General features: G+C 36.0%; 1 protein-coding gene across 1 annotated transcript in view; it reads right to left on the bottom strand.

Moving 5' to 3' along the window:
- The window catches only part of SLC35F4 (solute carrier family 35 member F4), a 293,627-nt gene that overhangs the window by 20,636 nt on the left and 259,210 nt on the right, over nucleotides 1–13,781 (bottom strand). Inside the window, exon 6 of the mRNA XM_043985476.1 lies at nucleotides 12,667–12,859. Coding sequence (XP_043841411.1) covers nucleotides 12,667–12,859 — 193 coding nt within the window. The remainder of the gene's footprint in view (nucleotides 1–12,666; nucleotides 12,860–13,781) is intronic.

Consider the following 13,781-nt stretch of genomic DNA (forward strand, 5'->3'; position numbering starts at 1 on the left):
AGATGAAGAAATCAAAGCTATCTATTGTCATATAAAAATACTTTAAATCGCAATTCATTAGAGAAATGCAAATTGAAACAACTCTAAGGTACCACCTCACACCTATCAGACTGGCTAATATGATAGAAAAGGAAAATGACAACTTTTCAAGGGAATGAGGAAAAATAGATTCACTAATGGTGGAGTTGTAAACTGATCCAACCATTCTGAAGAACAATTTGGAACTACACCCAAGGGGCTATAGAACTGTGCATATTCTTTTTTTTATCATAAAATTATTTTATTATTTTCCAGTGACATTTAAAGATACTTTTCAACATTTGTTTTCATAGGATTTTTGGTTCTACATTTTTCTCCTACCCTCCCTTCCCTCCCCCCCACAAGATGGAAAGCAATCTGATATAGGTTATATATGTACAATCACATTAAACATATTTCTGCATTAGTCATATTGTAAAAGAAGAAACAGAACACAAGGAAAAAACCTCATAAAAGAGAAAAAAATCCAAGAAGTAGAAATAGTATGGTTCAATCTGCATTTAGAATCCACAGTTCTTTTTTTCTGGATGTGGAGAACATTTTCTATCATGAGTTCTTTGAAATTGTTTTGGATCATTGCACTGCTAAGAGGAGCCAAGTCTATCACAGTTGATCATCACATAATGTTGCTGTTTCTGTGTACAATATTCTCCTGGTTCTGCTCATCTCAGTCAACATCAGTTCATGTAAGTCCTTCCAGGTTTCTCTGATATCCTCCTGCTCATTGTTTCTTACATCATAATAATATTACATTACATTCATATACCACAACTTGTTTAGCCATTCACCAATTGATGGGCATTCCCTTGATTTGCAATTCTTTGCCACCACAAAGAGACCTGCTATAAATATTTTTGTACATGTGGGTCCTTTTGCCTCTTCTATGATCTCTTTGGAATACAGACCTAGTGGTGGTATTACTGGGTTGTGCATATTCTTTGACCCAATAATACCAGTATAAGATCTGTATCCCAAAGAGATCATAAAAAAAGGGAAAGACCCATATGTACAAAAATACTTATAGCTATTTTTTTGTGTGTGGCAAAGAATTAGAAATTGAAGGGATGCCTATCAAATGGGAAATTGCTGATGAAGTTGTGGAATTTTATATGTAAGTTGATGGAATTTTATATATAAGAAATGATGAGCAGGATGTTTTCAAGAAAACCTGAGCAAACTTATAAGAACTGATGCAAAATGTAGTGAGCAGAACCAGGAGAAAATTGTACATACTAACAGCAATATTGTATGATGATCAACTGTGAATGACAGCTATACAATGATCCAAGACAATTCCAAAGAACTCATGATGAAAAGTTTATCTACTTCCAGAGGGAAAAAAAATGATGTAGTTTGAATGTAGATTGAAGCATAATTATCTTTATTTTTCTTGAGTTTTTTATATTTTTCTTCCACAACATGGTTAATATGGAAATATGTTTTGCATGATTGCACATGTATAATTTATATTAAATTGCTTGTCTTCTCAATGAGGGAGGAAGGGATAGAGAGAGGGGGAGACTCTGGAAATCAAAATCTTAAGAAACAATTGTTAAAATTATTTTTACATGTAATTGGAAAAAATATTTTTAAAAATTTAAAGAAGAAAGTGCATGCTTAGATGAGGAAGAAGCTGCTTGTCCTCCAAGGAACGATAAACCCACAAAAGCTGTCAGATAAACAAACAGTCTGTTAAGAGTTAGAGGAAGTAAAGAACAGTGATAGTTGATGAATCCTTTCTCAGGGACATTAAGGCAGCTATTTGTTATCTTACTAATAACAATATAGAGATTTATTGTCTCCTCTGGGTACTAAGATATAACAGAAAACCTCCTAAGATTTGTGCAAATAGATTACTATTACCTACCTCTGGTGAGTCTTGTGCAAACTGGTGAAATAGTGCCAAAAGTAACCTAGAGAATACTACCAAAGATTATTAAGTATTGGGTTTTCCTCACTATTGCTTACTGAAGGCAGAGGTTCAGAAGAGGAGAATTAATTTGGGAAGTAAACAACTAGATAAGAATATGGTCTCTCAAAATAAAGTTTGGATTTCTGAATAATGACTAAAGATATAGCAAAAAAAGACAATACTAGTCAGAGAGTGTATCTAACAAGACTCTCACAAATCTAGTAAGAAAGGCTTTAAAATAAAAATTGTAGGAAAGGAAGAAAACTGTTTATATATGTCTACCAAGCTAAGTATCATTCACAGTAGCTATAATGAAGGAAGAATAGCAATTGAGATAGCCAAAAGTTCATAGGAGACAAAACCCAAGAACAATAACATTAGTGGCCTTAAAATGTTTATTCAAAGATGCACACAGTTGGGTGAAAAGGAGAACTAGAGGCCCTAAAAATAAAGTATGCCAGGGGCAGCTAGGTGGCACAGTAGATAAAGCACTGGTCCTGGATTCAGGAGTACCTGAGTTCAAGTCCAGCCTCGGACACTTGACACTTAATAACTGTGTGACCCTGGACAAGTCACTTGGCCCTCATTGCCCTGCAAAAATAAATAAATAAATAAATAAAGTTTTCCTTTCCTCTATCATAAACTCTAGGATGGAATGTTAACTTTCCCTCAAGTTTCTCATCATATCCACCCTATCAACTACTTTCTTCCTGTTAATGAGAAACATACAGAATGGAATTTCCCTGTTTTGGTTCTTCCAATTTTGAAGGATGAAATTATTATTGAAGTAAGTCAAGATGGAATCATGTGCCTTGCTTTTGATAGACCTTCAGGAGTTTTGTGGAAAATAGAAGTCACTTCTTACTTTATTATCATACCTCCATGTTGGGCTTATGATCAAGTACCTGAACTCATTTATTTCCAGATGGTCTGTGTAAACTACAGAATGATAGTGGACATTCCAATGATAAAACTGCTTCTTTTTCTCACTCCATTGTTCTTCATCTAAATGGTTTCTACTTTGTTTCCCTCCTCTGGTTCCTGGATTTACTCAAATAAACAAGCCATTTAAAGTCATTCTCATTTTCCTCATCTGCAATGTAACTTGTTCTCATGGATTTTGTAGGAACAAAATGAGATGATGCACCTAAAGTTCTTTGTGAACCTTTTTGTGTGTGTGTGAGGCAATTGGGGCTAAGTGACTTGCCTAGGGTCACACAGCTAGTAAGGTTCAAGTGTCTGAAGTCACATTTGAACTCAGGTCCTCCTGAATCCAGGGCTGGTGCTTTATCCACTGCGCCACCTAGCTGTCCCTAAACTAATCACTTTTTTAACAGGGTTAGACTAAGCTGGTAGATCAGAAAATGCTATAAGTATAGTTTATTAGATTTCATCAAAGCTAAAAACATTATCTCATAATATTGTGGACAAGATGAAGAGATATTAGATGAATTTACAATTGTTTGAATGTCTGAATTCAAAGAGCAGTTGCTGATGGTTTAATGTCAACTTGGCATAAGGTCTCCAGTGTATTGCTCCAGGGATCTGTGCTTGGCCCTATGTTGTTCAACATTTTTATCAAGGACTTGGATAAAATCATATATAGAATGTTTATCAAATTTTTAGATAACACACATGCTGAAAGGGATAGCTAACACACAAGATAACTGAATAAGGTTTCCAAAATGGTCTCTACAATCCAGACATTTGGACTGAATCTAATTTCTATGGGGTTCTAAAAATCCATTTTGCAAGTTTAGGATGGAAGAGACATGGTTAAATAGCAATCTGTCTGAGAAAAAGAGAGGAACTTTAACCATCATCTAGATAAAAAGTCAGTACTTCAATATGACAGCAAAAAAAAAAAAAAACTAATTTGACCTTTTTGCTGTATTAAGAGAGACAGATGACAGAATTGCAAAGGTAGAAGCCCCACTTTGCTCTTCCCTGAGCAGACTACATCCGGATTATGTTCAGTTATGCATATCACCATTTGGGAAGGGCATTAACAAGCTAGAGAGCATCCAGAAGTAGTTTTCCAAGATGATGAAAGGTCTTGAGTCCATGTCAGACAAGAATTAATTGAAAAAAATGAGAGTCCTTAATGTGAAGAAGGGTAGACTGTAGCAGGGGTGGAGAGTAAGATATATGAGAGATATCTTCAAATGTTTTTGTTTTGTTTTGTTTTGTTTTTGGCGGGGCTATGGGGATTAAGTGACTTGCCCAAGGTCACACAGCTAGTAAGTGTCAAGTGTCTGAGGCCAGATTTGAACTCAGGTCCTCCTGAATCCAGGGCTGGTGCTTTATCCACTGTGCCACCTAGCTGCCCCTTCAAGTGTTTTTAAAAGGCTTCTATGTAGGAAGATGATTAAAATTATTTTGTAAGGGTCCTGAGAGCAAAAGTAAACAATAGGTAGGAGTTGCAATATGGCAAATTTAGACTTGCTGTCAGGAGAAACTTGCTAATAATTAGAGCAGTCCAAAAATTGGATCTGTTGTAGTCCTCAAACCATAACACCACAAATCAGAAGCTAATATGTTGTACTGGGGCTCCGTCTCTAGCATGGACTTGTACTATATGGTTTCAAGGTGCCTTCTAACTCTCAATTTTGCGATTTTGTGATTCTGAGACTTCGAATCTAGTAATATTCTGTTGACTGTGACATACTCTGTCTTTGTAATTCCAGTTCCTAAGTTGATGTTGCTTGTAAACAGTCTCAAGAAGTACAACAAGCACTGGTTGTAAACATAAATCATATAAATAAACTTTATTTGTTGGAAGAATTCCTTCAAGTCCCAGTTAAAAACCCATCTTCCACAAGAAAATTTTTCCCAAATCAAGTTAATGCTAGTGCCTTCCTTTTGTTGATTCACTTCTATTTATTCTGTATATAATTTGTTTGTGCAGGGTTATTTACATGTCTTTTCTTTCATAGGACTGTGAACTCCTTGAGGGCATGGACTCTTTTTGCCTTTCTTTGTATCTTCAGAATTTTAGTATAATGCCTGGGATGTAGTATGCACTCAATAAATTACTGTTGCCTGCCTGCCTACCTCTTGTATTATCATTAAACAGCTACTGAGTAAATAAAACCATGCAGATTCTTTCAGTAGATAATGGGGGATAAATTAGCGCTATATCATTTATTGGGAAGAAAGAGAATAATTCTAAGGGTTTTTGGAGGGGTATGTATTGTGTGTGGGGTGGAATTCGAGACAGAGCCATTAAGTAGTTAACTAGGATGGGGTAACTCATTTCATTCCAGGGAAGAAAAAATTGTCCAAATTTTCCCTACAACTTCACGGACATAATATTAATCAATAAAATTAATCCATATTAATTCATAAGTATTCTTAGGTGTAACCATATCAAATATTAATAATCTCCAAACTACATGAAATTAAAAGCTTTCATAATGTAAAAACCTAACATAACAAATTAAAACTGTGGGAACATGTAAAGTAGCTCTATTTTAGATGAGGCTAGGTGGTACAGTGGATAGAGTGCTAGGCCTAGAGTCAGGAAGAGTTGAAATCCAGTTTTTTTGTTTTGTTTTGTTTTATTTTTGGTTTTTTGTGGGGCAATGAGGGTTAAGTGACTTGCCCAGGGTCACACAGCTAGTAAGTGTCAAGTGTCTGAGGCCAGATTTGAACTCAGGTCCTCCTGAATCCAGGGCCGGTGCTTTATCCACTGTGCCACCTAGCTGCCCCTCAGATACTTACTAATTGTGTGACCCTGGACAAATCATTTAATCCTATTTCCCTCAGTTTCCTCTCTAAAATGAGCTGGATAAGGGAATGGCAAACTACTACACAGTATCTTTGCCAGGAATTTCCTCATCTATAAAATGAGTGGAAGAAGGACATGGCAAACCATTCCAGTATCTTTGGCAAGAAAACCCCAAATGGGGTCATGAAGAGTTAGGCATGACTGAACAGCAACAATGTTGACGTTAACAACAACATCCCTTTTGTCTTAGAGTTGTGTCAAAAATGTTTTCAGTGAGTCTATAGAAGATATTCTTAAACCCCAATACTTACATTCATTTTTTTTAAAAGAGGCATTTTATCCACTTGTACTAGAGTCCACATAACATTAAATATAAAAGAATAATAAGATAATGACTTGACCTTGATTTTTTTATTTGAACTCTTTAAAATTATAAGAAAAATGACATAACTGTGATAACAAGTATAACAATAATGACAACTGAACTGAAAGTGATTTGCTCCTGGACTAGGGGTTCTTAGCCCTTCTTCAATCTATTCACCAAGCCTGATGAGCCCAGAAGGCATCAGCTACTTTCCGCAATATGGGCCCTTCCTGGGGTTTTTAACCATGAGCTCAGTATGCATTAAGACTGGGAATCCCTGACATGAAACCAAGGGGAAGCCCTTCTACTCACCTGCCTTCATCAGAAAAACCCCTCTATTCCAATGAATATTCAACTAGGACTTGTTTCCCCAGTGGTTAACCATCTCTTTCTTCATCCCTTTGATATTGAATTCCAGACGAGAGGAAACCTATGTTTCTGACTCCTGCTCAGTACTACTCCCCACGTCCCTCTCCTTATTTGTCCACCTCTTCCATTGTGCACTCTGGGACTCCTCTTATATAATTAATATACTTCCCCTAGGGGCAGCTAGGTGGCACAGTGGATAGAGCACCAGCCCTGGATTCAGGAGGACCTGAGTTCAAATCCGGCCTCAGACACTTGACACTTACTAGCTGTGTGACCCTGGGCAAGTCACTTAACCCCCATTGCCTCACCAAAATATATATATATATATCTTCTCCCCCTCATATTCGTTCAATCTTCCAGTTCTCCCTGAGACCTGGCTCCCTCCGCATGACTCTATGCCCCAAACCTTCCTTTCCAGTACTAGATGCACTTTCTCTCACTAATCTCAATTGTCACAGACACCAATCAGAATATTTTCAGGCCTCCTTCCAGGCTCTCAATCTACCACTATTACTCAGTAACCTCATCACCTTTAAGGTTCAATTTACTGCCCAATCCAGGTCCTGTTGGCAGTTATCTACTAACTTCCAGTCTTCTGTTATTCCTCTTTTCTCAATGCATTTGTTACCTGATTTACAGTACTGTTTATACTAGGGGATTTCAACAGACCTGTTGATGTTCCCTCAAATACTCTACCTTCCCGATTTCTTGATTTACTCAACCTCTGGGCCCAAATCTTACCTTCTACCTCAGCTACATACAAAGATGGCCACCCCTTTGTCATCATCAAAAAATGAAAATTCCTTTATCCAATAACAATCTTCTATAATTTTATCTTGTCCTATGCCTTGCAAGTCTTGCAATTTTTCCACCATACTGTATTTTGCCAGGGAAATGTGCTCTCTCCTGGATACACTATCCCACCTTGTTGATCTTTAGTCTTTGACTTTTAAACTTTGTTAAACAAGTTCAATTCTACTCTTACTCTTTTTTTCAGGGCAATGGGGGTTAAGTGACTTGCCCAGGGTCACATAGCTAGTAAGTGTCAAGTGTCTGAGGCCAGATTTGAACTCAGGTCCTTCTGAATCCAGGACCAATGTGTTCTCTTACTCTTAATTCCTTTGTTCCCTTGTCCTGTCCTAAATATGCTTTGCCAAGCCCAAACTCTGAATTACTCCCACTAGCCTCCTTTTTCACTTCTAGTTACATGTTGATGAAGAGAACTAGAGGAAGTCTTACAATTGTGCTGAGGGGTCCTATTGAAAATTTATGTTATCTAATCACAACTGGGACCTCACTGCAGGAAAACAAAAATTTCTATTTCCTCCCAAATTAATTCTCTCTCCCGCAGAGGTTGTTTCAAATTTCCTTTTTTCTCTTCATGCCTCCAACAGAACTTCCTCCTCCTGCTTTCTCAGTTAAGATCCTTGCCTCCTACTTTAGTTTTCTAATGGAATCTATTCATTGGGAGGTCTCTATTCTCTCCTCCTCATCTGACATTTTGTTTTCCTTATCTCCCAATCCCTTGTCATCATCCCCTTCCCCTACCATTTCTCAATTTCCTCCTATTTCTGATTAAGGAGTCCTTTCTAGGCCAAGCCTTCTATTCATACACTCCTTTCTCTCTAATCTTCAATCTGTATCTTCTGGTCCTTTGTCTGCTGCCTACAAGCATTCCTGAGTCTCCCTTATCCTTAAAAAACCTTCACTGTATCTCCCATCCCTGCTATCATTTTGTCTCTCCTCCCTTTATCAGTCAAACTTCTTTAAAAAGCCATCTACACTCAGTGATTCCATTTTCTCTCCTTAAATTTCTTCACAGCTTTCCAATCTGCTTTCTGACATCACTCAACTGGAACTATTCTCTCCAAAATTTCCAGTGTTATTTCAATTGCCAAATCAAATGGCTCCTTCTCTACCCTTATTCTGCTTTTTTACTTACCTGCAGCTTTTGACATTACTGTCCACCCTATCATCCAGGATGCTTTTTTATTCCTTGAGTTTTCATACTACTTTCCTGCTTTTCTTCAGAATTGTCTTAGTATTCCTTTGCCAATTTATCCATGCCACTCATTCTCTTTTCTCTTTATACTCTCTTGATTATATTATCAGCTTCCATGTATTTAATTGTCATCTCTATATAGATTAGACTCCCAGGTTTATAATCTAACTTTAGCCTCTCTCCTGAATTTTAGTCCTACATCAAAATGTATGTTCCAAAAGTATCTCATACTCAACAAGGCTAGAACAGAACTCATTATCTTTCTCCACAAATCAACTCCCTCTTCTGAACTTCCCTGTTACCAGTATTTAACCAGTGCCTGGTGCATAGTAGGTGTTTAATAAATACTTATTGATTGATTCATATAGGGGAGATACTATCATACCAGTTACTCAGGTTTGAAACCTTGGTTTCATCCTCATTCTCACTCACACTTCAATTCATTCACAAAATCTCATCACTAAAGAATCTCCTTAGATTCTCTGGGATTCTCCTCTTTTCTTCATTCCTATAGTCACTATCCTAATTCAGACTGTCATCATGTGGGCTATTACAATAGCATCCTGATTGGTCTCACTGCCCCAAACTTCTCACCACTCCAATCTATCTTCCAGGAATTTTCCTGAAGCACATATCTTATCATGTCACTCACCTGCTCAACAAAATCCAGGGACCCCCACCGCCTCAGAGATCAAATCTAAACTCTTCTGTTATTTAAAACTCTTTACAACCTGGCCTCTCCCTGTCTCTTTCATATTCTTATACATTACCCTCCTACCCATACTCTTGGATGCATTCATATAAACTGCTTATTATTCCACACACACACAACACTCCATCTCCCAACTATATACCTTTGCACTGGTTCTCCTCCAAGCCTGGAATACAACACTCTACTCTTACCTCTATCTCTTTGAACTTCTGGTTTACTTTTTTCCCTATTTTAATTTTATTTTTAATCTATAAAATAAAACAAGCATTTCCATAACATAGCAGAAGAAAAAAAATAATTTTACATGAAACTACAATCTATTATGTACAACTTGCTATTCCTTTTAAATATGTAATAAAGTTATCATGTAAATTTCTTTTTTCCCTTTTTCTTCCCTCCCCCTCCCCTTGAGATGGCTATCATTAGACATAAATATGTATGTATGTAAAATCACTCTATACATATTTCTATTTATCAGTTCTTTCTCTGGTTGCACTTAGCATCTTCCTTCATATGTTCTTTGTAGTTAATCTGGGTATGTATAATCGTCAAAATGACTTAGTCACTCAAAGTTGTCCTAAAACAATATTGTTGCTACCATATATAATGTTCCCTTATTTCTCCCCATTTCGCTCTTCTTTACATCATGCAAGTCTATCCACATTTTTTCTAAAATCAATGAACTTATCATTTCTTATAGCATAGTAGAATTCCTTCATGATCACATACCACAATTTGTTCATCCATTCCCTGGTTTACTTTAAAGACCCATCTAAAATGACTTTACTCTCAAGACTCACCTTCCACAAGAAGTCTTTCCCCACAGCTGCTAGTGCCTCCTCTCCCATAAACAGCTTGTATTCATTTTGTATGTTAGTGCCATCTTTCTGCATTTACCCACTAATTATCTTGTATATATCTTACTTATATATAATTGTTTACATATTGCCTTCCCATTAGATTGTGGACTTAATGGCAGGGACCACTGTTGTCTTTCTTCTTATCCCTAGCTCTTAGCACAGTGTACGTGCTTACATATATATGCTTAATAAATTACTGCTGGCTTGTTGACATTTATATGTGTGTGTGTGTGTGTGTGTGTGTGTGTGTGTATAAATATGCATGTATGTATGTGTATACACAAAATATTCTTTTATCTATAGTACCTTCTCTGGTCACACTGTCCCAAACCCCTACTCACACTGTAAGACAGCTTACTACCTGTCCCCTAAGGGTCCTAGGAATAATGCTGAGGGACTTTAATCCCTTTAATATTATCACTTATGGATCTTTAATACATCACATCAATCTGAGGTGTTCCCCATTGTTTACTAGACAGACAAGTAGCTTTTAGAAGAGGACTTATGGATATGGCATAGTAAGAAGAACTGATGAAAAATCCCTCCCCTTCTCCAAAAGTATAAGACTTGACTGACTTCTTGTACATAAAAGGTCATGGGGGTGGGGGGAGCATGCTCAAGCTTAAAGAGTACATATAGCAAAGGGATAATTCACAGATGGATGGAAGTCCTTTCCTCTCTTCATGAAGTCCCCCTTTTGTGTTCAGCTTTCTTCTGAGCTCTGAAGGTCAGTACTCTTGTAGAGTCTTTAAAGCTTACTTTCCAAAGTGTGTCAAGTTTGTCCTTGGCCGCTGCTATCCCCAGGGCATTGCTATCAGCTCCACTGGGATGTCTACCAGTTCAGTTAGGAATCTTCTGATCTTTCATAGTTCCCAAGGTCATATTTTAGTCAAGAGATTTCCTCTTCCACACCCCTAAGTGATCCCCTCTCAAGTGCTTGACCAGGCTTGTCTGCTATTAGAATGCAAATCTCAAACTGGCTTGTTGCTTTATTCAAGCTCTACAGGGTCATCATATTCAACTAAGCCTCAAACTTGGCCTGTGTAGCCTCATTGGCTCATTTAACTTATACCTAGTTTATACCTTTGACAGATCAATTCATTCAATAGAAGTGTCTAGTAATTGTTCATAATTAGTTTACATATGTGCACTAAAAAGTGCACACATACATATATATAAACATATATGTGTATATATATTTATATAGAATTATATGTTATATAGTTACATATAAATATGTAGCAATATAATTATTATATTTCATATAAATCTATATTTCATATATAGATATAGATATATAATTATATAATTGTATATAACTATATATAGCTATAGATAAGTTTCCCCTATATAATTATACAGGCATATATTTATATGTGTGTATGTATATGTAGGTGAGTATATATACCTATACTTATACCTATGCATGCATACATGCATAAATAACATTATATATATTTGTATATCTAACTATATTAAGATATATAATTATATGTAATTATGTTATATAATTATATAGTTATATAAAACATATAGCAATATAATTATTATATATCATATAACTCCATAAATCTGTATTTTATATATAGATATGCCTTTATAGATATATAGTTGGATATAGCTACATAGAGATAGTTTTCCCTATATAACTATATATGCATACATTTATATGTGTGTGTATATATACCTATACCTATATACACATACATACACATATGTATAGTGTTGTATATTTATATATATAACTATATTAAGGTATATATAAACATATAATTATATAGTTATATGTGAATATGTAACAATATAATTATTATATAGTCTATAAATCTCTCTATATAAATAGATATGCCTATACATAATTATATAGTTGGATATATCTATATATAGATAGATATAGTTTCCCCTATATAACTAGACACATATTTATATGTGTATGTATGTGCATATATACACATACATATATATATACACATATATGTATATGTATATATATATATATATCTCCATTTGAATGTTAAGTTCTTTGAGGGTAGACTATTTCACTTTTGTCTTTGTACAAAGTAAATGATTAAGATATACTTGGTGACTTACTGACAAATTAGGGCAGCTCAGTCCCAGGGAGGGAGGCACAAAGCTGAGTGAATTAGTTGCCCACAAAGACTTAAGTCCTGGTTTCTGGAGATCTGGTCCAGATGGGGAGAATGAGGGCAATATGAGGACAGATGAGAGAAAGATTAAGTATTTTGTCCATAATCACGCAGCAAATAAGTCTGACAGGTGGGATTTGAACCCAGGTTTCTCTTGATTCTGAGTTCTAGCACTTTTTTTTTTAACTATACATGCTGCCTTTAAAAAAGCCAGAATTGAATTCTAGATCATTTGTTAAATTATTCCTCAGATTTCTTTTCCAGGAAAGGCATGGATATATTACTTAATTCTGAGTTCTCAGATTTTCCATCCTGAAAATTGGAGCTAGCAAAACCTCTCTCCAAAACTTCTCTTTCTAAATTCTCTAAAATAACTAGATGAACAGTTCTCTTAAAACCCCATAGTTTGGGCCTGGTAACATTTAAATAATTGAACATATTTAAATAATGATGTTAACATGTTTTAAGTGATTCTTTGCTAAGGTGAATGCTGAGATACATCAAGTGATCCTGAAAACCTTCCCTACTTACCAAGCCATAGCCCTGCCATTCCACAGAGGCAGCCCCAGGGGAGGGCTGAGAAAGATGCCCAGTGCTCCACTTTGGTAAAATATAGGATGATGGGTGTGAAGGAGATGAAGATTAAATTAAAGAAACCTAAGGTGGAAAAAAAGTGGGCTGCTTCACCCAAGTTGGCACTTCCAAGAAACATCTTGAATAAAACCTAGAATGAGAGAAAGCATTGCTCAGTAACCAAGTCCACTGTAGTCAAAGTGCTTGCTGGATAAGAAAGCTAACTTATACCAACCCATGGGCTCAAACACCCCAGGGACAGTGTGCAAGACATTTTTCCTCTTTAGAAAAGAGCTTTAGGGCAGTTAGGTGGCACAGTAGATATAGTACCAGCCCTGGATTCAGGAGGATCTGAGTTCAAATCCGGCCTCAGACACTTAACACTTAATAGCTGTGTGACCCTGGACAAATCACTTAACCCCAATTGCCTCACCAAAAAAAAAAAAAATTTTTAAAAGAGCTTTAGCTTTTTGAGGACAGGAATTAGCTTCATCTCACTAGTCCCAGGCACAAGGCCTTGCACTTAGTAGGCTCCAATAAGATAATATTTGTAAAGCATTTAGTATAGTGCCTGGTCCATAATAGGCATCTAATATATGCTTCTTCATTTCCCTCTCCCCTTCCCCTCAATAAATGTTTGGTTAACTAAATTTTTAAGGTTGATCCAAAATGAAATGGAAAATGTGGCACATTATTTATGCAAGAGAGGACATAATATAGAATGTACTGCTTCCATTTTGTATTTGAACAGCTAGAGTATTAATTATCACCATTATTTCACCAAAAAGTGATTGATAGATTGAGTGATCAATAAAAATTACACACCACCTCTAAAACCTATCTTCAGTTATAGCTTGAGAGGTCATTCATTGACTCTTCCCTGGAAGCACATGAGATTCACTTTATCCTTGTTTGGACATACATTGAAAACTATATTTTACATAAGGGGACATTGTCATTATGTTGTCAAGAGAGAGAATATTGATGTCTTGGATGTAGATACCATTTATTTCTAGAGAGTTCAAGATGCCTTCACAAATATTGTATTTATCTTCAGAATTGTTTTTTATTAT

The sequence above is a fragment of the Dromiciops gliroides genome, chromosome 2, assembly GCF_019393635.1.
Source record: "Dromiciops gliroides isolate mDroGli1 chromosome 2, mDroGli1.pri, whole genome shotgun sequence".
Lineage (NCBI taxonomy): Eukaryota > Metazoa > Chordata > Mammalia > Microbiotheria > Microbiotheriidae > Dromiciops > Dromiciops gliroides.